The following is a 27,287-nucleotide window of genomic DNA, read 5'->3' as shown; positions in this document are numbered from 1 at the left end:
GTACGTTCTCTATTTACGTATTTATAGCAGTTTTTGTGATCATCTGAATTCTGTGCATTTTTCAGCCTCCAGTATTCGCTTCATGGTAATGTTTGGTGAAAGATGTGACGTGCCCAACCCATTTACCTGGTAAATGCCTTTTAATATCTGTCTGTTGTCTTCCTACCTATCCCCTAGTCACTATAGATGCTGTGCTTGCAGGTTTTATACAGTACCACTGTTTATGTACATGTCCTTCAGAGGGAAAGACATCAGCCTGCCCTTTGTCTTGTGATGCCTAAGCTTTGTTTACAATGCGTGCTAGTGAAGGACAGGAACGGAATGTGTATACTTGGGAAGATGTGATCAAGTTACTGCTTACAATGATTTAAGCAGATAAACTGGAAATATAATTTCAGTAGTACTAGTCTCATTTGCAGAGAATTTGTCAATAGATGCACACAATAAATCCACAGGCTTACCTCGAGAGAAATTAAATTTTATTGCTTATGTACATAAATATCTCTCCTGTTTAGGAATGAAAACATTTGTTTTGCTAAAAATAGTCTTGCTTTTCTGAATGATCACTTTTCAACTAAATTTAGTAATAGACCTCAACAACTTATAGCAAACCATGTTATAAATAAAAAAAAGAGTAAAACAGCAGTCCAGTCAGTAATGAACAAATGTGAATAGTTTGTTAATGTAAAAGCATAGCGATTATGTGACACTAATTTAACAAAAATTCAGGAACATTGCAGGTCTTATCTTGATAGAAGAAAAAGGCTGTATTTAAACTACTTTGATTTTTACGTTGATGTTCAGAAAATCTGTAATATTTGATAACCTTCCTTAAGGTTTTAAACATATAAGAACTGTGCATGCAGCACAGTATGGTGGCTGTGTGTGAGAATGCATGTATGCCTTTTTTTTCTGAATAAATGGAATAGAATTAAGTATTTTTTAAAAGCTTTAGTCAACCCAGAATGAATCTGTTCCCTGCATTCCATTTATCCTAAAGACAAAAGTAGTGCTTAGCTAATTGGTTAATTGATTTTCAGAGTCTCACATACAGACTGCTTGTTATATTACAGAAAGTGAGCTTCCCTTTCATTCCATTCGTTGCTACAGACTCCATCATTCTCCTGTTATGATCCAATGAACAGCTGTCACCACCCAGAGACTGCTAGGCAAATGGGCAATGGAGGTAGCTTGCAGGTCTGCCTTATGTATCTCTCACACACACACACATCTCATGTACACCTGTAGAAACTTTAGTGTTGCCAAGCCACCTGCTATATGTCTTTGGGATGTGGGAGGAAAACGGATAACCCACATGCGAACTTAGGGATTACATGTCGTCTCTATAAAGAAGGCACCTCAGTTAAGAAATGAAAGTGAGTCTTTTGCTCTTAGATGACAGTGTCATTCTCACTGCACCAATGTGTCCCCAGAGGTCACCGTAAGCATCAGTAAATAAAGTGACCCTCCCCTTCCTATAAGGGTGCATACTCTGTACTGCACATTTCTTATGAGTTATTATTCAGGAAGTGAAAGAGTTTGCCTTCCTTCATTGTCATGATACACTCAAGTGGTTATCTAGTCATTTCACAGTTGCCACAGAGCTGCACAAGCCACATATTTAACTAATCTGAAGGCTTCCCTGTCACCGAAAAACTTGGACCATGAGCAGCAATACAATTCCACCATAATTTAAACAAAATCACATTAAAATATTTTACACTGCGGCTGTAAAATAATTTATAATTAATTTATAAAAGCCCCCTATAACTGGCTGAAAGACAGAACTCACATAGTGCCAGTGGCAAGTATCTCTTGAGAAAGTATAAAGGTGATCAGTGGTGTTCCCATTGTTTAATGTTGACACTTCTTTTTTGACATTTAGTTTTCTGATGTCCAGACTGGATAACAAAACCTCTACCTATACAACTTGGAAGATTGCAAACTGGCAATGATGAAGATTCCCTTCTGATTACCCTAACCCTTCAGCAAGAACTTGTACACATAAATAACTGGTATATTTTAAATGAGCTCAAATTAAATGGAAAAAGTGCAATATTGTCACTTTTAGTAGGTGTCTTCCCCCCCCAGAGTACAGGATAGAAAATACCCCACTTCAAAATTTACAGCGTTGTTTAGGGCAGTGTATTAACTGCCTTTGTTTCGATAGTCATGTAACAATAGTCAGAAAATTATTCTGCTTAGCACACCTTATTGCCAAGGGAATACTTAAAGATACCATTGATGTCATATTCAACTGTAATTGAGCCAATTATTGTGTACAAATCTCCCTTCGAGGTGTACCTCACTGAATATATTAAACAACTAGAAAGACTGCAAATATTCCTAACTAAGATGTTTCCATAATAAAGTCTCCAAGCTACAAAGAGAGACTGGAAACACTGCTATATTAATTGGGGACATGAAGTACAAGAGGAGATATATGCCTTGTCTTCTGTGCTATCAGAGACCCAGGTGTTCTGGATCTGTTGTTTCTTCAGAAGTCTAATAGTTCCACAAATACCAGAACCAGGGACCATACATCTTCACCAGCAGATAGATAAAATGTGATGGAAAGGCAGAGTCATCACAGTGTCTCCCTTCCACAGAACCAGAGTCCCCCTGCATATGTTAAGCAGTGTGATACACTATCATCCTTCAGACAGAACCTTGATGACTGATGGTCACTGACAAAGTCAACCCAGCCTTGACTGACATGATCTCTCAAGGAAAGGGGATATGAAATAATGTTGGGTACTGGCAAGGTGTAAATGGTCACATGACTCAAATGGCTTAAAATTCCTATGACTCCTTTGCTAAGACTGGCAGCAGCCACTATCATTTGAAGTAAAACAGGTTAGCCACTTGCCTCTAATCCTCATACTTTTTCTGTTATTGTTCCTGTCCACTGTTTTCCAGTTCTGCCATGCTTCTTTACCAGTGTAGCAGCATATTCAGTGTATCTGCTTTTCCCACTTCTTCTGTGAGCTTCCCCATCTTTGCTTATCATAACCAGTTTTGTCCCTTCTTTCATCTGTGACCTATCAAAATAACTTGCTTCCCTTATTGATCCCTTATAACCCACTTTCTACTTTAGCCTTTGCCCTTTAGTCATCTGTTTTGAGTCATGTACAGCTAACCAGCTGATGTTCTTCATGTTTCACTGTAGCAGTCATCACACTTGGGTTATTTACCTGCAGGTAGCTCTCAGTTTGCCCAAATACCAGAGTCTTAGTATTTCTGCGTTGGATGCTGTCACTTTTTCCATGACGTCAGGTTGTCAGGGGTATAAAACAGGCAGCCGATGCCATTACATCAGTCTTTTTTTCCCTGAGGAGGAGCCTGAAGCAGAAGCAGTTCGCAAGTGCCAGTCGGCTGCTACCTGAAATTTTTGTTTTCGAGTTTATAATCCTGATGTCTTCTAAAGCTAAGTACCCCATTGGGGATCCTTTTTTCTTGCTCTAACCGATGTCAGAAAAAAGTTAACAATTGTCTTGCCTGTGGAAAGCAAATACCTCACAGAGATTTTCATTCTTACTGCATCACCTGTTTAGGCCCAGACCACGATGTCCCTCGCTGTCAGTTTTGTGCCTTGTTTAATGCCCGAACCATTCGTCGTCGGGCTATCTGTCGCTAAATTTTTTCGCTCTCATTCTCCGTATTCTGAAATGTCTTTGATAAGCCATCTGACTACCAATCTTAAGAAAAAACATAAATATAAAGAAAGAGACCACATAGGTCCAAAACTGCCGACAACACTTCCGTTAAGCTAGTCACCAGTCTGCCGGTACTCAGTGAGGTGCCTTTGCAGCCCCTGATGCTTGCTTCTGTGGATTCGCAGACCTCTGCTGAGACCCATTCAGAGTTTGGTATGCCACAAGATGCTTCTTCGACTATGGAACCTGTGGATGTCTCTACCTTGGATGTGTCCAGAGCCGCTGTGCAGGCACCGGCTTCTGAGGATGTATTCTGTCCTGCCAATGTTAGAATCAAACTGACTTCTTTTTTAGCCAAAACTGCTAAGTTTCATAGGCCCAGAGTACACATTACACCTAGAAAACCAATGACCAAAGTGCATGCTCAAGCTCCCATGCCACAAAAACCAATGCTTAGGATGGCTGAAGACCTTATTACCCTAATTAGGGGAAGCCAGCCTTCCCCTGCTAAGAGACAAAGAATTGAGTTCCATTCTGATTCTACAGACCAGGAGTCTGATGACTCTGAACCTTCTGATTACCAGGACATACCCTTATCAACCTATGAGGATTCAGATGCAGAGGAATCCATTCCCTCTGCCTCCCCTCCAGAGGATTTTTCTTTTGGTGAGACCTTGCATACTTTAAGAGAGAATTTTCACTGGGAATGCCAAGGCTACCCTCAGTCCAAAAAGAGACTCGGGGATTTTTTTAGAGTTGCCTCAGCACAGGCCTCTAGCTATACCCCCTGTCCTGGAAGTTGCAGATGTTTTTATGGAATCCAGTCTTACTCCAGATACATTACCCCCAGCCCCTATGCAACTTGACAGGTACTACAGAGTACCAGATTCCCACAAGTTTCTTTTCAAGAATCCTACTGCTGATCCAGAGACCATTTCCCAGGGACCTAAAGGTATTAAGGCTACTATAGCCAAAAGTTCTACCCCTTTGGACAGGGATTTCAGAGCTTTAGATAAATGGGTTAAGAAGGTATATACCTCTGCAACTCTTGCCATCAGGGCATTGAATTGCCAGCTGCACATGTTGAAGTATCAGCAACATATTATGGACCTAATTAAACAAAAAATGGTATTATTTCCAGATTGTGCAGAAAATAAAGATTTACAAGAGCTAATGCATTCTGTAAACCAAGTTAATAAGCATACTTTGCAATGTGGCTTTGATGCCCTTGAAGCATCCTGCAGGGCTGCAGTCACTGGTTCTGTACTGAGAAGGCATGCTTGGGTGAAGGAACAAACCTTGCCAGATCATGTCAAATCCAAATTACTTAGACGCTCCTTTAAATAAGGACTGTTTGGCAGTTCTTAAAAAGATGGAAGAAAAAGCTAAATATATGCAAACAGTCTCAGGTTATGCAGAGATCTAAACAATGGAGTGCCCCCACCCCAAAAACAGGGAGTGGTAAGCCGCTCCCCTATGGAAAAAATTCACAATGACTTCTCAATTTAGCTTCCCAACCCTGCTCCAACTGCTTGTGCCCCTAGGAGAAAAACTTGCCCTTCATACAAAAAAACTGGATGTCCATTACAAAGGACCGATGGGTCCTCGACATTGTATCCCAGGGGTACAAATTCTTCTTCCATTCACTGCCAACCCCAAGTGAGTTTCCAGACCTTCCTCCAAACCAGTGGGCAGAGGCTCAAAAGCAAGTACTTTCCCTGCCCAATATCAGAGCTATTCAACCTGTTCCAGTAGAACAAAGGGGTCAGTGTTTCTACTCAACACTTTTCCTGGTGCCTGCAAAAGAGGGCTCTTGGCACCCAATCCTGGATATTTCAATTCTCAACACCTTTCTGGTGGTCCCAAAATTCAAGATGCTTGCCCTGGGAAGACAACCACCCTTGCAAATTGCAACATTAATAACACTCCCGTAAGAGTGTACCTCGTGGTATGGGACTTCAGAACTCAGTTTGACAGCAACCTGAACCTTGATTACCATATGTCCATGGTAATGAGAAAATCCTTCTAGGTGGCATAGATTAGAAGTAAGGGCATGGCATCCAGGTCTAAGGAGAACATAGCCCCACTATACTCAACTCTCATTAGACCAATAATCTCGAGTACAATATACCCTTCAGCATACATCTGACCAGACATTTGCAACAGCTGGAACAAACACAGGTTTTTCACTAAAAGAATACAGGGTATAAATAATATACCCTATGCAGACCATCTCAAAGCCCTGTTCCTGTACTTGATCTCCTACAGACTCCTAAGGGGTGATCTATGCCTAACACACAAGGCATTCTCCGATCCCTGATGGATCTGCTACACATTCTCAAAACAAACAGTGCTAGAATTACCCAATCTAAGGATCTAAACCTCATCTGCAACATAAACAAAACATGTTGGAGGGACACGGATGCATGATGATAACTCTCTATGATAAGCATTATTCAGACCATGTAGGACTTGGAAGGTCAAAACATTTTATAAATAGATCATCCGGTAGCAGTTCAGTGCATGTTTTTCAACATAGAAGTGACACGGTTGTACTGAACCTTGCAATAAATATTCTGCACATGTTGAAGGGGTGAAGATGTCTGTCAGAAATTTCAAGGTAAAAGGTACATACAGCAGTGTGAAAGTAGAAAGCAGGACGTAAATGACCATGGCAAGTTCAAATTATATACACAAGCACAAACAACACACACACACACCTGTCCATGTGCACTGTCTGAATCATTGAAGTGAAATGATATTAGCCTTTCTTTGGTGCTTGTAATCAAAACCTGCAGCACACCATGCCATCATTACCACTGGACCAACAAATGCTTCTGGACAGCTAGGTATTCCAAGGAGCTCTTGGGTTCAAGACACAAATGAGAGCTAGTATCCATTCACTTCTATGATTCAAACTGCACCTAAGCATCAGGCCTTCTCTGCATTTATGTGTGTTTGTAATTTCAAATAAACAGATTAACATTTTAAAAAATGTTTAAGTTTAGTTGGATTAAATGTGTAGTTGTATTAACGTGATGTAGGAAACATTTGTTTACATCTTCACTGTTAAATAAATAGTTGTAACTAATTTTAAAAGTTTTTTTTAAACTAAAATAATTTTTGAAATGACTAGAATAATTGGATTTATGTTTGTATTGGTTAGGGCATTTACAATTAAGGTATAAATAGGTTATCACAATGAGTTTTTTTATTCATCTGATGAAGTCTGTATAAGGACAAAAACTGAATGATTTTGTGAAGTGTTAATGTGGATTTATTAGAGTGGCTTTGACATTTGTTTTGTCTGGTTGTTTGTTTGCTCCAAGTGTCATTGCTGGTTTTTGTACTTTTTGTAATTTCACCTTAATCACCATGCTGGCAGTTTGCTGCCTGAAAAGATAAGGCTCTACAGGAAAATCTCAAGACCTGTCTCTCTCAAAGCTTTTGTTGGTCCTGTGGTAGTGATACCTGCACAGTGTGATGAAAGTCTTGGGTTGAAGTTAAGAGCTAATATAATCCTGTCACTTCTGTGATTCATTTGGAATAAAGTACTAGACCAAGAACTGACTTGGAGATGGTCACACAATTTTGCAAGACTTGTTACATAACTATTCAGCTTTATAACTGGAGCTTTTTGTGTCTGTTGGGACTCCTAGTTCTGTTCTGATACAAGGCAGCTTGATACACTGTATTCTTTATTAATTAATTTCTTACTTATTTGAGTCCAGTCTTCTTTTGCGTGATGATAAGCTTGTCCATTTTTTTTCTTCCAGTATGGTCACCAGCTACCTGTATGCTTTTTATCCTGTCCTCTCCAATACTTGTCAGTAGAGCTCCTTTGAAGCTTAGAAGAAGAATGACTTGAGAAGTTGGAGACCGCCTGTTCCCATTGTATGTTAAGTCATTTGAGTTGCTAGTGCACCGCTGTGTCACAGGAATATAACATTGTTAGTGGAATGGTACCTCATAACTGGATATTATATATCAAACATTTAATTTACTAATTTAAAGGTGGAACCTTTTGTAAATACTCAGTTGTTGGGCCTGGTACACACAGTATAAACTGTTATAGAGGATAACTGTGAAAGCATACCGGCTGAGTTATTTATGAACATTTCACTTTTACTAGCATTGTTTTGGCAAATGCTAAAAGAGAATACTGTTTGCCAAAACTACTTTCACCAATGGTGGAGTTTGCCTTTTTCTCCACTGCTGTGCGGCCTTGGAGATGACATATATAAGTCTAGGGGTGGGGTGTCATTATGTTTGCTGAAGGTAGTTTTGACGGTCAGTTTACAATTTGTTTCTGTTTGCTGAAATTACCTTCCACTCAACATGAATCCAGTTATTTTACACACTGATTCAAATGTGGTTTCTCATAATCATTGAACTATATTAATTAACTATAGACTCATATATTTCCAGCACTCTAAATATTACTTTTGTATACTTAACGCTATATTTAATGAGCAAATCTTATATTTACTATAAGACCTATTGGTTTTAGTTACTGCTGAGGCTACCAACATCAGTCATGCAAAGCATTATAGAGAAGACAAGCTGAATTAAAATCATACTGAATGATACTGAAGAAGGGATCATTTGAAACCTGACATAATGATGGCAAATATGCTTTCTGGTCAATTGTATGTCTTTCTCTGAATGTCATTGAGTATATGAAGTGTATCATCCAAGTTTTTATTTTTAAAAGACATGCCTTTTCCTGCAATACTGGAGCTGCCAAGTGTAAATTATGCACAGCATTGTATAAGCCATGGACTTATTTAAAACCATACATAATGATACTGGACATGAGCTAATTTTGAAACCATGCTTAATGATTCCAAATATGCACTCTAGTACATTGTGTGGTTTTCTGTGAATGACATTGCCTTTTTGAAGTATAGTATTTAACATATGCATTTTTTCAGAATATTGTAATCATTTCCGATATGGGGAACATCATGTTTGTGATTGCTTCACATATTTCAACAAACAATTGACCCATTAAAAGTAAAATGTCATAGAATTTATAAGGAGGCACATCATGTAAAATGTCCCTAGTCCTTTAAGAAATATGAAGTGCAAATTTTTTAATGCACACAAGAATAGTGGTCATACTGATCTGAAAGGATGGATACAGCTATACACATTTCAGAATGCATGCTAGTAATTTAAATGTAGATTGCCTTTACAAATAAGGCAATATACATTTCCATAAATGTGCACAACAGTTCTACAAAAGCTTCTGGTAGTAGCACACCAGATACTTAGACATATTACCTTCAGAGAAGCACTGATAATAAACTTGTCTGGAGTTTTTAGCCCACCAATACAGTGACCGCTTGTTCTTGGAGAATATAGTGCACAATAGGTCATTGGATCTTTACATTTCTCATATGCAACCTCCTATACCGTAATCAGGTAGTTCATTCATTACAGCAGTCCTCATGAACATAGTACTTTCAGTAGTAAAAACGTGAGGACATTTAGACTTGCATAGATATAGATGGAATATGTTTCACTGATTCTTCAAGATAGTCTGAATGTCAGATATAGGCATGCTTGGCTTGGCCACTCCCTTGCCTTCCCTTCTTTGTATTCCTCTAGGTAAGTATAAACAACTTCTGTAACTTGTAATGCTTTATAGGGCCTAACCATTCTCTTTGTAAAGAAGAATTTCTCATTTTTTCATACGTCTACACCATAAGGTTGACCTAATGCCTTGCCTTCTGTTTATCCCATATCATCAGTGTAATGCCGTCATCTTACCCCTATAATTGTGGCACATCATAGCCATACATCTCACCTTTACCTTTTCTCTTCAATTTTGCACACTCATTATGTTTCAACCCTCCCCCATACTCCATTTTCATATTTTCTTTTCCAGCCTAGTAAATTCTAGTCTTAATTTCAGTCAGTATGAGTTAATTTCCCAGTATGGCATCTGAATCTGAAAGAGAATTCTAGACTGTATCTTTGTATTGTCTTGTATAGTCAGGGGATGAACTCTGCATCTAGAATGCCCACAGCTCATTCTGTTGTACTCTAAATTTGGCCCAGCGTGTTTCTACCTGGAGACAGTTCTGATACCCAAACCCTTTTTTTTTTTTTCATTTTACTTCATTTGAACTAGGGAAATTCTTACTTCATCTGACCTAGGATGATTTCTCCAATTAAAAAAATGCTATTCATACATGGGGACAGTAATCTGGTGCTGTGTTATTATTTGATACTTAATTGGAGATCAGGAATAAATGTCACTATAGTTTCACTATGCCACTGGATGAGGCACTATTATGCCTGATTGTGTGTAGTGTACACTTCCTAGTAAGCAGAGAAGGAAGAGTCGATTGAGTTTGTGTACATGTATTACTTGTGCCCTGCACATTCTCATATTTTCTTAAGTAGTTTTACATAATTTAGTTTTCTCTTTGGCAAGTCAAATTTTGACTAAAGAAGCTTGATGTATGGGGACTGTAGCTTTGTGCAGTTAAATGTGCTCATTATGACATAGATTCTTCTCTAGTCCACTCAAAATAAGATTTGGCTAAGTGACTGCAAGAAAAATTCTGCATATACATTTAACAAAAATATGGGTGCTAGACACAGAAAAAGGTGAAGTTGTGAGAGTTTTGCTACCCTGATCATTTCTGCACTAGATCATCAGCAAGTTAAGTTTGTGCTACTGAAGCATTGAAACAGAAACTTAAATATATTAGTAAGACAAAATGACTGGCATTGAAGTTGTAAGTGTGTGGAATGCAAAGGAGGGGGTTTTGATGTACTAGTGACTGAAGAAGCGCAGTAGTGGTAATGAAATGAGAGGCAATTAACTTTTAAGGACAGAAAGGAAACTGCTATCAAATGAGTGACACTTTTTAGTCTGTGGTAGAAGCTGTGACTGTGTTGAAAAGTAGACACTATATATCAACTATCTGGTTCCACTGATTGAGTCAATCTTATAAACAATGAGTGCATTTTCATGTTTTTGCTCACTAAGTTTGGTTAGGCAAACATATTTACTTGGAGAGCAAACTTCCAAGAACACAGTGCAGGAAACCACATGGAATACCGAGCAGTCTCATCTCCAAATGAATTGAGACTCCCATCAGAATGAAACACTGTAAACAAACCATTAAATATACCCAATGCACACCCCACAGTCACACGAAAAAAAAAAGAGTAAATTTAAAACATGTTATCCTTTTAATTTAAAATGTATAGAACAAGCCATAAAATGCAAAAATATTTTAAGAAATGTACTACCTTCATTAAATACATGTAAAAAATATATAACATGTATTAAAATACATTAATAAATAGAGCAACCCCATAAAACCAATTATAGCGTAGATGACCTAATTTGTAATACACTCAAAATACACTGTCATTAATGCCCTCTGGCATTATAGCATCAGGACAAAACCGTCAAATCAGTTCCGTGAGTTTGGTCTCCCAGTCTCCACTGATATCAGTTGGCACTACCTTCTCTAATACCAGGAAAACAAGCTTTCTAAAATTAATACATTTCTTGGCATGTTTAGGTAGAGAAATTTTAAGATTATTGTTATGAATATTGTAAATGTTACAATATATCTTAGCCCATAGTGCTCTCTGTTTTCCATATGTAGAAATGCATCCCACCTCATATAGTATGTAAGATAGATCATCCCTTTAGAACCACAGGTTTTTACATTTTAAGATTTGATTAAGTCAAAGATACCATTGATGAAAATGCTAAATAAGTTTGAATAAAGAACGCTCTGGTCCACTTCTCTCTCTCGTTTTTTTTCTTTTGAGGTATCAGTTTGTGTAGCATTTTGATTTTTATTAGTTTAATTGTCTTTTGTGATGGAGACAAATCCTGGCACCAGTGCAAACCTGTAGTCTCCAGGAACGGATGTGGCTGTGTCCATTGGGAATTTGTCAGATTTAATACTGACATTAATTCAACAGTTATCATTGTATTCAATTCAGAATGGTTTGGCATTAAACCGCATTGCATTGACTTGTAATAACAATGAGAATCATTCACAAATGTTTGATGACTTTGGGATTACTCCAGCACAAAGAACTACACAACCCATGGTGCAGTTGGGCAGCTGTTCTCCAGGTTGTGTAGAAGGAGGAAGCAGTGCAGAAACTCATTCACAACTGGCTACCAACTGGGAGGATGCCTTTTCTTTTAATACATGGCTCAAGGAAGGCTTGAACAGCTCATTTTCATTGGATGGAATTCAAATGAATTTTGGCAGTTTGAACAACCAATTAAAGACCTTACAACAAAAAACTCTCAAGTTTAGAAAACTGCAGCTGGAGAACTGTTATCTTCAAGAATGCCTTAAAAGAGAACACATACCGAAGGGTTTGAGGCTATGGAAATTTCCAACGGGCTTGGTCTGGCACTCTGTACTACACTGTGAGTTATTGACTTATTTATTTATTTTATTTTACATTTGTTGACTGGGATAGTCTGACTGGATACATGTCCATTTTCAGTGGAGGCCTGGGGAGAAAAGCTCCAAGGTAGAACATACAGTGTAAATCACAAAATGATTACAAGTTACACACAGTTTACAGGCTCCAGTTCCAAGCAGGTAATATAATTATACATTTTTAAAACAGTGTTGACAAATTGACTAGGCAATGTAACGTGATTACAGACTATAGAGGAGGATCTAGTCGGGTTTTGAACAAGGACATAGCAAGTGAGTTTTAAAGTATAGCTTGAGGCTTTCTTTATACTGAGCAAGAGAGGGTTCAAGAGTAAGATCAGAAGGAAGAGAGTTCCAAGTTTTGCCAACAGAGTTATCAAACAGAGAGTTTCCAGCAGAATTGTTGATTTTAGATGTTTGAACCAGTAGTTTATTAGAAGAGCGAAGTGACCTCAGGTTGCTATAAGGGTTGATGATATTTTTAAGTGCAGGTGTATTATCAGGGTGGTTGAGAACTTTATGTACAATTATAAGCTGGTTGTACTGAAGTAGGCTAGGGCATTCTAGCCACCCCCAGAAGATTTAGGTTGTGACAGTGGTGGGTCATATAGGCTGTGCCTGTTGCAAATCTTGGCAATATGATTATAACAGCTGGAGAGTTTGCTAAGAGCAGATTTGTTAAAATTAGTGAGTAGAGGGGAGGCATATAGAAGAGTGTAGAGTAGATGGGAACGAGCAATAGCAGTCCTATCAAATGGAGTAAGGAAAGGTTTGATCTTATAGAGGGAGCCAAGTTTTTTGCTAATGGTTTTGATAGTTTGATTGACATGGATATCAAATCTGAGGATGTCTGTTGCGATGCCTTAGAGTTTGGTTTGCACATCTGGGGAGATAATGGTACCATTATTAGATTTTATGGTAAAGAGTAGTGAGGAAGACTTACAAGTGGGGGAGAAAAGCAACTTTGTTTTGTTAGAGTTTAATATCAGCTAATGGTTAGAGAGCCAGTTTTCAACTAAATTGAAAGTATTGTGGGTTAATGTCAGATCTGTTGGGGAGGTGGCTGAACAAATCAAGGTGGAGTCATCTGCATATGGTTACAGGTAGCATTTGGGATGACAGTGAGAAGTTCATTAATAAAAAGACAGAGAAAAGAAGGGGTCCTAGTATGGAGCCCTGGGGGACACCTAGGGTGATGAGTAGACTGGTCGATAGTTTGTCCTGCCATAGGACGGCTTGTTGTCTACCACACAGGTAAGACTGGAACCATTGAAGTTCATGGCTGTTTAGTAAGAGTGCCTTAAGGGTGTGCATGAGTATTTGTTGGTTGATCATATCGAAGGCCTTGGAGAGATCTAAAAAGAGGGCTGAGGAAAGCTTGCTATTATTCCAGTTATGGTTTATGGTGTTAGAGAAGGATAGGAGGGCTGAGGTGGTACTGTGGTGTGGCCTAAAACCATGTCGAGAGTTAGCCAACAGCTTATTGTGGGTAAGATAATGCATAAGTTATTTATGGACACACTTCTCCATAATTTTAGCCAATGGTGACAGAATAGCTATGGGTCTAAAGTTTGACAGTACAAAGGAGTTACTTCCTTTATGGAGTGGTATTACATGAGATATTTTCCAAATGGAGGGGATGGTGGCTTCAGATAAGGTTCTGTTAATTATGATGGAGATGGGGTATGCTATGGCATCTGCTGCTTTTTGCAGATACTCTGGTGGGAGGAGATCAGCTTCTAGAGTAGTTGGTTTTAATTTCTTTAGTTTATCTAATAAACAAGGTTGTGAATTATTGGAGCTTTTAGTAAGGGACATACAAACTCATTTATCTAATAACTCTATTGTTTTATTGTACAATAATCAGGCAGAGTTGTTGTTTGAGAATAAAATCAATGTCTATAGAGCCATGTTAGAAACTGACAAAACAATTCATAAAATGAAGATGAAAAAATCTAAAAAGCTCTTGAGGGACAAGAACAATTATGAAGCTTACCTGCTTCCACCAGTCTACAACTTGACTTTTCAGTCTATTTTTAATAGAGATGAAGAATTTAATATAATAGAAAGTGACAATAATGATTTAGGGGAAACAGATGATAGACAGGATGCCCCTTTAGAAACACCCCCTCTGAGGAGGTCTGCATGACTAATGAACTGGAGGGGTGGCCACTTTAGTGGGCCGAGATGGGAAACGGGTATCAACAGGGACTCCAACCAAGGAGAGGGAGGTCCAGAGGGGGAGGCAGGGGGAGGGGGGGGAGATTCAGTCATTGGTAAATAGAAACAATGACAAATGTGTGCTAGTGACAAATACAGTAGGGGACTTCAAGATGTACAACTTGAGTAGTACTCAGGTCACCATTGATTGGGCTGACCTGTTTGAAAGAGGATTTAACTTTGTCCCCCTGAGAAAATGTAGAATAGAAGAAATTTTGATACAATTTAAACTTTTTGTGAGAAAAATAAATTTGAACACATACTTTGAGAATCTACCAACCGACCCTCACTAAGACGATGTAGTACTTTCAGTTCCCCTTTACATCCCTTAGTTAACATTTTTGAAAAGATGTGTGAAAAGGATATTAAAGATGTGTACTCTTCTTGAATTCCCCCTCTTTTTAACTTGAATCCTGTAAAAAATGAACTTTTTAGGGTGATAGTTGGCATGAAGCACTTGAGGATTATGAAACCAGACAAAGGAGGGGGAGTAGTGGTCATGGACATAAATGATTACATAAGTAAGATGTTTGGTATACTTTACACAGATACACGTGACAAGGTTTCTGTGAACGAGAAAAATATTGTGCATCAAAGGATAGACATCTTACAGAGTTAAAGACCACAGTGTTTTCCCATTGGGCTAACACTATATTTTCAAAAACTGGGGCACACGCCGCCCCCATGGCCACCACCTTCTTTTGCCTAAATAATTGAGTCTCAAAAATCAGAAAGTTGTTTTCAAGGATGGCCTCCATTAAAGCTCTGATAGTAAGGACCTTGTCATAGTCAAACCCCAAATTACTACAAACAAAATCATAAAACATTTCTAGTTCTTCCACATGTCGGATAACAGAAAACCAGTCCACCACATCTATTGTAGCAAATAATAGTTGATCAAAATGTAACTGAGAGGTGACCCTGGATAAGAAATTCCAGGAGTCCTTGTAAATGTGGTTGAATTTACTCAGAGTCCCCTTAACCTGAAAATCCACATATCTGGCCAGCAGGAATGTTTAGATGCATTAGCATCTAAAATTGGTCTTAACGGGGGGTTATTGATGATTCAATGCACTTTCAGAATTCCAAAAATGGTGGAGGTTCTTGGATGTATCACTTTCAAAAACTCATGGTCTGACAAACAAATCTGATCATTAAACAATAACTCATCCAGTAAGATGTCTATCCTTGGAATATTTTTGAGGTCGATTTAGATTTACTACAGAAAGTGGGTGAAAGACCTAGTATAGTGTATAAAAATGATTTATGTTTTAAAACATTGTTGGAAAGAGGGGGCCCAGTTTTAAGTGATGGGGTACGCACAAGTGTGGGTGATGCACCCAATGTCAATGCATCTTGGAAGGAAAAGAAGTTAGAATCGGAACAGATAACCTTGTGAAAATTATGTATAAAAGTTATTGTTTATAGTTCAGGCATAGTTTATATGGCTATTTGCCAGGAATGTAAAACGTTTTATATAGGGAAGACTAAGGGCATGTTTAGAAAGAGAATATACCAGCATCAGTATGACATCTCTAAACATGATGAAAGAAATGCACTGGCTAGGCATATGATAAGTTTTCCCTAACCACAATTTTAAATACACAGTGGTGGAGAGGGTTGATTTGGGGCCAAGACGGGAACCGAATGACTTGTTTCTAGAATATAAGGAATTGATATGGCAGCTAAGATACAGTGCAGCCCCCCCCCCGGTCTTAATGAGATGATTTCCATTAACAGTGTTCTAAAATTAAAGTCTGCGTTTGCTTTTTAAGTTATGTCTTAAAGTTTTAATTGTAAAAATAATTGAAATGCTTTTAAACTTATGTTAAAAATAAGGTGAGTGAGGTCAATTTGTTTTTGTAAGATGGCACTTTAAGTTGGGAGCAAGTTGTGTTAACATCATGAGGTTTGTATAATTATATAAATAGTGTATGATTTCAATTGAGTGTTATTCTGATGAAGTCAAAGATACCATTGACGAAAGTGCTAAATCAGTTTGAATAAAGTACGCTCTGATCCGGTTCTGTCTGTCATTGTTTTACTTTTATTTTGAGTTAACATTTTAAGATTTAATTTATGCATTTTAAAGTAATAGAATAATATGTTTAATTTTTGCTAAGCACTTTTTTGCCTTTGCATACATAAAAATAGACAACACAGAGATGCTGTAAGAAAATTATTATATTATAGGCAGTGTTAGCATTACTAAATCACCTTTAAATATTTTTTTAATATTGAGAAAACATCTAATAAGCTGTCCTGGCCTTATCAATTTACATTGCTTGAATGAATGGTTTTATCTACACACATTAATAGGTTGATAGGTGACTGCTCGGGTGATGCCCACAAAGGCCTTTTTAAGCCTAGCCATGCGTCCCAAATCTCTGACAAGTTCTGATACCCTTGATAAGTTGTGGTTTGGGAGATGAACCATTTACAGGTTATCTGTGTCCATCAGACATATAGGTATCAAACCAGGGATACTTTTTCTATTCCCCATCCAGTTGTCCAAGTTACAGTTGTATTGGATTAGGGAGCAACTCTGCTTCACATGGATGGGAAGAATGTTCCAGATATAGGGTAGTTCTCTGGGATACATACCTCTCTCTCCAGCAGGTCCTGTTTATATCACAGGTAAGGTTTGAGTCTTCAGAATGTGTAATTCTGGTGCTGTTTGTTTTGTGGATCTGCAGGAGGTCCATCAGAGTGGGGTCTGACAATGCCCTGTATGCCATGAATAGGTCTACCCTCAACAGCCTGTAGAAGACACAATACAGGGGTAGAGCCCTGAGACTTTCTTCATAGGACATGTTACATATGCCCATTATTCTTTTAGAAAGGAACCTCTTTGGCTATTCTATTTGTTGGATATGCCTGATTAGGTACAGATAGGTCTGATGAATGCCAAATACAGTGGAACAATGACTTTCTTGGACCTAGATGCCATACCTTTGTTTCTAAGATGCGCAACATAAATGATTTTGTCACTACTGTAGACACATGGTGGTCAAAGAATAGAATACTGTCTGTGTGTGTCCCTAAGTCCCTGACTACTGGGTCAACTCTAAGGGGTGTGTTGTCAATATGATAGTTACCCTGGGTGAGTGACTTCCCAAAATATACTGTTATGAATTTTGTGGCATTTAGTTTTAGTCCATGGCTCTGACACCAGTTGTTTGTCTGTGTCAGCCCTTACTGGAGAACATTTGTGACAGTGTGGGATTCAGTAACAGCTTCAAATTTGCAATCATCTGCAAATTTAGTCAGCCAGGGGCAACTGACACTGGCCTTGACACAGAGAAGTAAATGCCAAAAAGCAGCAGTCCCAGAACTGATCCCTGAGGACACCACTTGTGACTGGCCTCTTTGTAGAGGTGGACTCCCTAGTTATAACTTTCTGGGTCCTGTCTGTGAGCTGGTTGGCTATCCAACAGATGACAATAAGGGTTTGTACCTAACCTCTTGAGTTTGTCAACAATGCCAGAGTGTGGTATTGAGTCAGATGCCTTGACCAGGTTAAGGCAGTCAGTGTGAGAAATTTTAAACTCATCCATTGCTTTGGTGACCTTCTCAAAGAAGTCCACCAGGTTAAGTAGGCTTGACTTGCCCATGACAAAACCCGATTGGGCTGCGTCCAGTGTCTGAAGGTTTACTACATCATTATTGATCATTTCCATGATAATTCTTTACATAGCTTTGTATATGAGTCTAGTGAGACTTATGGGTCTGTAGGGGCCCAGCTTTGTGCAGAGGGATGACTGTTCCATACTTCTCAACTATACAGATTTTCACAGAATGTCTAGATTTTGGACTCATATTTTTTGGTCCACTTTTCATAAAATTGTGGTTTTTGAGCATATTAGTGGTAAATCTTTAAAGACTGAAGTTAGAAAATAATGACAGACATTTGAGTTTCAGACTTCATATCCTTAAGAAAATTCACACAAATGCAGAACCTGTTACTCTATCAACTTTCTAAGTTTGTAAGAGCAATATTTAAAAATTGTCCCTATTTTTGGGCCTTTGTACCACTTTTATTTATGGCTTTGTCCAGATTTCTTGCTCTAAGATGTTGAGAGGTATGAGTCTTTTGCTGTTCTCCATTCATGAGGCACAAAGCTTGTTTGGAGGCTACAGGTAAATAGCAATTCCAGAGGGTTTTATAAGTCATGTTTCATGCTATTTAGAAGGGATGCTGGGAGGCTGCCTGGACCCACTGATGTTGTGTTCTTGGCCTTAGAGCATTAAGGACCTGTTCCCTAGAGATAGCAAGGGTAGCTGTATTTGATGGTATTTCCCGAGGGAAGGTTGAGGGGGAGAGAAAGGGTAAAGTTGGAGCTGAATTTGTCAGCCAGTAAGTTTGCTATATCTTCTGACTCAGTACAGGTGGCTTCATTTATAATGAGCTCTGCACACAATTGTATATTGCCTTTTGAGGTTATGGACATAGCTAAAGAATGCCTTGTGGTTGTCCTTGGCCAGGGAAGCCAAATTAACCTCAAATTTGGGTTTGGGTAGACTTTATTTGTCCTTTGAATTGTTTGTTTAGTTTGATGAGAGTGCTTTTATCCTGCTGCACCTCCTAATTTTTGACATGATTTTCTTCCTTTTGTTGATTTTGTGATTCCACCAGGATGATTTGTTTTTTTTTGGGTGAGTTCTGTACATCTTCCTGGTGGGTATTAACATGCTTATATAAGGCTTCTGTAAACAGTTCTGCATAGGCAGTAGTGTTCTCAAGGTTTATGGGGGCTTGAAATTTTGCTAGTTTATCACTTAATAGCAGGACGTTAGGCTTAGAGTAGTTCCTGAATATTCCATGGTTAGCTGGGGTCGAGGTCTTATTTTTACTTAAAAGACCATTTTGTGGTCTGACCTTACCAGGCAAGATGTTTACATTATGGGGTGTGCAGCATTCTTTCATAACAGAGAGGACCAGATCTAGTATGGTTGCACCCCTGATTGGTGTATTGACAATCTGGACCAGGGAGTTTGTGTTCACAAAATCCAGGAATCTCTGTACCTCTCCATTTGGTGTCATGTAGCATTCCCAGTTAATAGTGAGGTAAAGTCACCCTTGAATAAAGTATTGGGTTGGATGGTGATTGTTTCCAATAAGTTTAAATACATGTTATGGATTTCCTGGGTCATAGAGGGGGACCTATAGCTTGCAAGGAGGGTGTTATTGAATTTTGCCCATCTGATTTGAACATGGAGAAGCTCAAATGCATTGTCCTGTTTGATCAGACTTGAGGTATATTTATTTTTGATGTAGATCGAGACACCTCCACCTTTAGTCCCTGACTGTGCAGTAGCCAATCTAAATGTTTGGAAGGCCTTATAACCTTGGTTTGTCAGTGTTCTCTCCGTGGCTTTAAACAATGTGTCAGTCACCATACAGATGTCAGCATTCTGTAGGGTGAAGATAGCTTCTAGGGAGTAGAGTTTTTGTTTAGACTCCTAGCACTGAGCAGTAATACCTTTAGATTTTCTTGGTTTTGATTTGCTGTGTCAGAATTACTTTCAGGTTGGCATTGCCTAAAAAAGGCACTATGAAACAGGACAATGTTTTGGCTAATATTCAAAAATCTAGAGGCAAAGCAGTGTGGTCTGTTGACCATCTCCTTCCATGCTGACAAATATTAAACCCCTTTAGAATGACACCAAAATCTAAGCCAATTATTAAAGTCAGTCATCTTCTGTTCATATTGTGGCATCATCCTTGGGGAAGGTAAAATGCTGCTCAATGCTAGGTTCATACCAGCCTGGGACCACACATTCCAAGAGCTCCATTATGTGTCTCTTCATATAGTCTAGGGAGCTATGTCTCAGGTTATTTACACCCACAAGGACTATGACTGAGTCATACTGCTACTGGTAGTCCAATGAACCAAGTGCATGCATAATGTGGCAGATCCTAGCACCCTGATAAGCAACTGACTGACTTTCTCTTTACTCAGCCTGATGAGAGGGGCATCGGTACATCTTACAATGGAGTCTCCAGTGAACACCGTGTTGGATTATGTGGTGGCTTGCCTTATGGGCTTAGAAGTAGAGGCTCCATGAAATGTGGCTATATGTGTTGATGTGGGTATTGTTTTGAAAGAGTACATTCAGGGTTGCTGAGGGTGTTTGTCTACTTCATCTAGGAGGTCTTTGGTGTTTAGGAAGGTTACATTTAAGTGCTTCAGCATATCTGGGTGTATATGCCTGCTTTGAATTGTGCATGATAGGTGCATCATGTGTACTACTAGCAACCTTATTGACATTAGGAGCATTTTTATGTGAGAGCTTTGCCTCGAGTGACATTGTGTAAATACATCTCTCACATACCGTATCAGTTTGTATGAGAATTTACTGGTTGTCAGCAAGCATTAGGCAATTTCTGCATTGCCTCAGGATGCCCATATCCATCACACTGGTAACAGAGATAGTGGGAAAGTTCATATCCATGGCAACAGACCTTGTTTTATTGATTAGACAGTTGGAGTGAATATAAGGCAATGTCAGGAGTATCCGGTTTGCAGCTCTGAGGGCAGTGCTTCTCACTGCAAACTAGTCATCCTGTGTGCAACTAGGTATTGGTGAAATTTCAATTGTGCTTTTACAGGAAAAATGTCACTCAAGGTGTGTCTATACAGGGTACTGCCAAACATGTAAAAGGAAACTAATATGTAGGCCCTAATGATTTATGAATAAATTATTTAGGCAAATATTCTGAAGTTAGAAATAAATCAAGCAGTGCTTACTGAAAACAAATAATTTGCTTGTCAAGAATGATGAAAAGACAGTAGCAGTGTGAATGGCTACTGCCTGGCTACTACTAGTGTTGGTCCTAGCACAGCTTCACTCTGCTGGGATAAAATGCTCCTTTGCTTCCTCTCACCAGAATCAGAACATAAGCACCAATCCAGAGATGAGAAGCAGGCCCCACCGCCTGTTTGGTGATCCACAGTCTTGTCTCCGATGACGCAAGGATTTGTAGACTTGTTGTAGCCTTTTTCCTGGTAGATGCCTTGAATAGCACCCAGACCAATCAGGAAAGTCAAGCAGACGCTCACTGCCAACCAGAAACAAGGAATCAGTGCACATTGTTCCTTCCCTCACCAGGAGGAAAATATAAGCACAAATTCCAAGCTGGCACCTATGATGCAGTTATTAGGCATTCTGGTGATAGGCAGTCTCCAGGAAATAATGGCCCTGTGCTTCCTGTCTCACCAGAAGCAAAACAGAAACACTAATCTCAAGATGACTGCTGACAGGCAGAATGTGGGCTCTCCAATAATTGGTGGTCTTAGAGTAAACATTGCAGATTTTAAAGGTAAGATGGAAAATATGTTAATATCTTAAGAACTTCAGTGTTCACTAAGCAGTTAGATATGAAAGAGGGGGTAACTTTGCTTTAGCTATCTAAGTGGAGAGATACTAATTTTAAAATAGCATCATAGATTAGCAGGGGTTGGGTACTTTGTATTCTGGTTCTATGGAATACAGTGGGATGATCAATAAATGTAAATAGTTGAAGGGGAGTGATTTCACAAATGATAATTTTGTGCTTACTCAAAACAACCAATGGGAGGGGAAAGTGAAGGAGATATGTGGTCAAATTAACATAAGGGGCAGGCAACTAGAAAGACAACTGAGTTTAAAAACACACTACCACCAGAGTGGAAGGGAGGTAAAAACTTAATTTCTGTGTCTCACAAGAAACACAGCCGTGGTCACTTTCCTAGTTTAAATATGCAATTAAAAGCAGAGTATAAGTAAAACAAATTGTAAAGACAACAAAGCAATATACAAAATAGAAGAAGGCAATAAAGTAAAACAAAATACAAGAAATAAAAAAGTAATCTTTCCCTCACAGCAAGTTGTAGCAGAGTCTGGTGAGTTTTTTCCAGTAAATATCTTCAGGAAATTATATAAATACATTTATTAAATCATAAGAAATGGGTCCTGTATAACTTACCAAAATTAAAATTAAAGCGCGTACTAAGGAGAATGCTCAGTCACACATTTATTTATGCTAGTAGCAGAAACTTTAGTATACATAATTAATGATACTGTTAGTATACTGTGTTGTGGAAGTATACTTTATAAATGTACTTTTATTTGTCTTTCCACAAAATGATCTATTACCACCTGACCAAACTCAAACAACCCAATAAACCGAATCACTCAAGCACACACACACATGCACACGATCAGGGAAAACATCAGGAATGGAAATAAGTAAATTTAGCCTTTTTGATTTATCAAAAAGGAACTGTACAATATATTCAGAACACACAAGTATATTAAAATGCATTTATAAAAAGTATTCATTATATATGCAGATTCCAGTTTGAAAAAACATAAACTGCAAATCTTTAGAAAACTGATAGGAAACAACAAAGATTCTACACTGAGTTACCAGGATGCAACCCAGTCTGTGTACTAAAAAACTTCAAAGGAGTTATCTTTTGTTAATTGGTGGTAATACTATTCCCATCAATGAAAACTAAATTTGTTGAAAACATATTTTGAAAACCCAACAAACAATGCAGTCATTCATACACCTTTAACTGACAAATTAAAAGTATTAGTTATAGGGGGGGAATTCAGTAATGTATCTAACTGTTACAGACAACTAAGGCACTAAGTTTACTCTTTGCAGAACAAATTCTGGGAGTTACCCAGGCAAACAGGAAAAGAAGATTTGACAGAAGAAATGAAAGATTAGTTAGGGCCAAGTATATCTACAGCTTTTTAGTACAAAACTGCACTTGTGGAAATACTGTATACTGTGCAGTATACCCCAGTCATATTATGTAAAATTGTATTCAGATACACCAGATCATTATATAAGAGGAAGCCAATACAATACAGAAAACTCAGTGCACATCATCACCTCTTTCCAAAATTATGCATTTTATTGGTATGGTGGGTATATTTTTCTCTTTCTCTTTTAACAAGACTACAGTTATCATTGCTGTATTATTTATATTGTTTGGTGTTCCTCTGCCAGCCATTATTCCTTGATCACATACATTCGTATTTCAATGTACTTTAGCCATTTCCAGGAAATATTTAATAATGAACTGAAAACAAATAGAACCTCAGTACTATTCTAAAGTCTAAAGAACAAAACTGCACAGGCACAAGATAACATCCAAGGTAAAATTCAAGTTGTGGTCTAATTTCGTTATGTAGAAAAACACTTGAGTAATAAGTATGTTTGTTCTTAACCAAATGTGCTTATGCATATCTCAAAATATTATACACAGATGTATTCTAAGAAAAGTAATTAAATGTGCCTGTCTGGTTGCTATCATCCTTCTGCTTTTCTAAATATGGTATCCTTATACATCCTCTTCTTAAGCTGTATTAAAATAAATAAATAAAACATAAATTAAAAACTGAAAACGGTAACTAGACCAAGAATACATATATGGTGCCAAAAGGCAGTTGCCTTCTTGAATTGCTCCCTATGGTTAAAGTGGAAATTTGATGAAAAAATATTAAAGTTGGTCCTTGGATGAGTGAAATGTATTTGTGGGAAAATAAGGGTGTAGAAAAAATTGAGATGTTATGTGAGAAAAGAGGTAACGTGCGAGAAATGGCCTGTTATCGTTAGAGTAGTTTAATGACTGTAAAATGGTGCAGGTAGTAGAATTGAAGGCCCTTGTATCCTACTCATTTAAGATGTTGATTCTGGTTGGGGGGTTGCATATGGTCAAGCAGATGCATGAATTCACTGGAAGATGACATTTGCCAAATTTGTGCAGAATGTGAAAGGAAACATGAGAGGTGTGCATGGATGTAAGTATTGAATATGTTAGAGTGATACAAGTAACAGAATAAAACAGATTGCAAGTACTGAGACACTGTACTCTTAAAGTACAAGATAAACTAAGAGAAAGGTATGTAGTAGTAAGCAGATTCAGGTATGATACCTAATTGAGGAGACGGGCATAAAAGGAGGATAGTCTGGAGAAGGTAAAATGGGTTTACATCTTGTATTTTCCTAGGACATTATTAGGGACAAAAATTCACCTGTTTGCTGATCGAGTATTTTGAGGAAGTAGCCTATTAGTAGCAAGGCAAGAAACTTAAATAAGTGAGGAAATAATAATTTGATTTTTATTGGATGAAAAGTATGAAATGGATGACTTGGATGTATATTATTTAAGGATCAAATAGCTTTACATGGGTTTCAAATGTTTATGTTGAATATTAGATGTAATAAGATGATGTGAATGATCTCGTAGCTATTAAACAAAGGTGAATTTATAGTTATCCAGCTTTCTTGATATCTAAAGTGGTATATGTAAATCAGTGTTATTAATGCTTAATAGAAAAGAGCAAAGGCAGATTAGGAAACTTTAAAATTAATAAGTGAAACAGTCTTTTTACCCTGGAAATAGTATAGTACTACTAGACCAAGAAGAGTAAAGATGTTTTTGAATCTAAATTTCTATTTGTGAATATAAGTTGATGTTAATGGATAAAGAAGTGTGCATATATTTGTATACAAGTTCTGTTGTTTAAAAATAACCACTATAAAACTGATAACACTTTTATAACAACAAAAAATCAGCTTGATCCCAGTTTTGCTAGCCTTTCCTTTGTACCTACCCTAACTGCTGCAGGACTGTTTTGCTGTATATATTGCTGCTATTTGTATAGAACATTAACAACTTTAAGTCTGAGCTTCTGTCAGTTTGAAATAAATTTCTGTTGGATAACATTTTTTTTTTCTTTTTGTCTTCAGCTCTGGAACAACTATTTCCATCTCGCTGTTGCCTTTCTTACCCAAGATTCATTGCAGCTGGAAACATTTTCTAGTGCAAAACGTGCTAAAATACTGAACAAGTAAGAGGATCTGACAGCAAATTTTTCATTTTTGTGACATTTAGCATAATAGGGTTTGTAAGGGCTTGCTTTTATCTCAGAACTTTGCAAAGATGATAATGCATAGTAAGGAAACTTATTTTCTAAGTTTTATATGAATACTCTGCAGCAAGATTAAATTGGTTTATTGGAGATTGCTTCTGCAGTAAATCAGGTTTTGATCCAAAAATAGATGATCTCTGGTGATGTTTTAACAAAAAAAAAATAGAACAGAGGAAACAGGATTTTTTTTTAATTATACTACAAATCCTATGATAAATGCTTCCATAGTAGCTGGATGTAAGAACTTGTATAGAAGTAAATGTAAGCCACAACATCAAAATAAAATCATAACATTAATACAAGTAGTTAATAGTAAACTGTAATAAACAGTAAATCATAACACCCATGTTATATGTTTGATGGCCAGATGTTTCATCAGCTATGCCTCAGTCCCTGTAAAAAATCACTGATGGGTTTGTACCAGCATTCTGCAGAATATATGTTGGTCACAAAAGTGTTGATGTAAAGCCATCATTACCTGGAATTCTCTTTAGTCCTTATTGACATTTTATCTGCTTCATATCTTGCTTATACTTGAGGTAGGTTTGCATGCTCATACCCTTATATTTACTGACCTTTATTGTTTTTCATCAAATATCTGCAGTCAGATGTTTTTCCTCCTTCCTGGCTGTAGTCCATCTCTTAAACCTCAAGCAACTATGTTTCTTTCTTTGCTTTTCCTCAATGCTTTTTAAGTAATGGATATGAGGGGATCTGATAAACAGTAGACAAAGAATAAGGAGAAGGGTAGTAAAGCTAAAACCTTCAGCGGAAGAAGAGCAGAAAACAATATAATTTCACTTACCTCAGTTCAGTTTCTGAGGAAGGTACAGTGATTCAAATGGCTGTCATAAACAGTAACATTAAGTTGTTTTCTAAGGTGCTGAAATTCTGAAAGTCTAAGTGCTGCCAGAAGAAGGAGAGACCTCATAAACCCCTTCACTAATACCTGCATGGTTTAAAGACACCAGATTAAAAGGTTTCAGTGGAGAATGGTTGTTGCCCATCTCAAGTGTTTTTTAATTTTTTTTTAAGTTAGGTTCCCCACAGATCTCCCCATTTAGTCCCAGTCTTCTTGCAGTCTTCCCTGAATGGTAGGAAATATTTAATTTTACTGCAGGAAACTATTGTGATTTAGGGGGACATCTGTTGATATCTTTATTGAGTGAACGTCAGTTTAAGGTCTGAAGGCAGAGATGCAGATTTTCACATGTGCTTGGAAAGGTTGAAGATAAGAGGAAAAAGTCCTTTACCAGATTCTTTTATTGAAAATGAGGATTTCTGTGATGGATATACCCATCACTATCTTTTTTTTTCTGGCATTGCATTAAGGAAATTTTCCTACAATTCTTCATGGAAACATTAAATTCTGTGGTGCCTTCATTTTCTGTGCTGGGAATTTTTTTCAAAAGTTGCAGATTAAACTTAAGCTTATGAAATGCGATATAATAATATGCACTTACTAGGTAAGATGTGTAAGAAAAGATTTTGCACTGGCTGCTTATTAAAACACTATAGTCCTCCTATGTTTGATGGAACGTCCATCCTGAAGTGTGGTTGGATTTTTCTGTAAGTACAATTCTTTTCTGTTCTTATAAGTGTTGACCATAGACAATGTCAGCCAAGTTCGACCAGCCTGTTAGGAACTACATATATCCATATATATATATATATATATATATATATATATATATATATATATATATATATATATATATATATATATGGGTCTACTGTACATGGTCTGCTTTCAGAAAGCCGACCATGTAAAATAAACACAAAAAACACAACAAACACTTACCTTCAAACTTTTAGTAGGGGGGGCAAGCCCCCCTGCACCCCCCCAAAGGAAGGCTCCGCCCCCACACCCCCATAACATAAATATACCAACTCTGAGATCGCACTACAGTGCAGAAGATGGAAATGTTCCCATTCCACACTGTACGTAGATAGCGGTTTCCCATGGTCGGCTTTTCGAAAGTTGATCATATGGTCTCTGCCATATGAAAGTCGACTTTGTATGAAAGGTCAATCA

At 37.8% G+C, this 27,287-nt stretch overlaps 1 protein-coding gene across 1 annotated transcript in view; it reads left to right on the top strand.

Annotated features, from left to right (window-relative positions):
* DOCK1 (dedicator of cytokinesis 1) overlaps positions 1-27,287 on the top strand; it is a gene marked incomplete in the record, with an annotated part of 4,741,214 nt that overhangs the window by 3,353,235 nt on the left and 1,360,692 nt on the right. The window contains 1 exon segment of the mRNA XM_044056178.1: positions 25,071-25,171. Within this exon segment, the coding sequence (XP_043912113.1) occupies positions 25,071-25,171 (101 nt within the window).

The sequence above is a fragment of the Protopterus annectens genome, chromosome 14.part0 (genome assembly GCF_019279795.1).
Source record: "Protopterus annectens isolate FY-2018-M chromosome 14.part0, PAN1.0, whole genome shotgun sequence".
Classification (NCBI taxonomy): Eukaryota; Metazoa; Chordata; order Ceratodontiformes; family Protopteridae; genus Protopterus; species Protopterus annectens.
The sequence above is the reverse complement of the archived record's forward strand: the minus strand, read 5'-3'. Positions and strand labels throughout refer to the sequence as shown.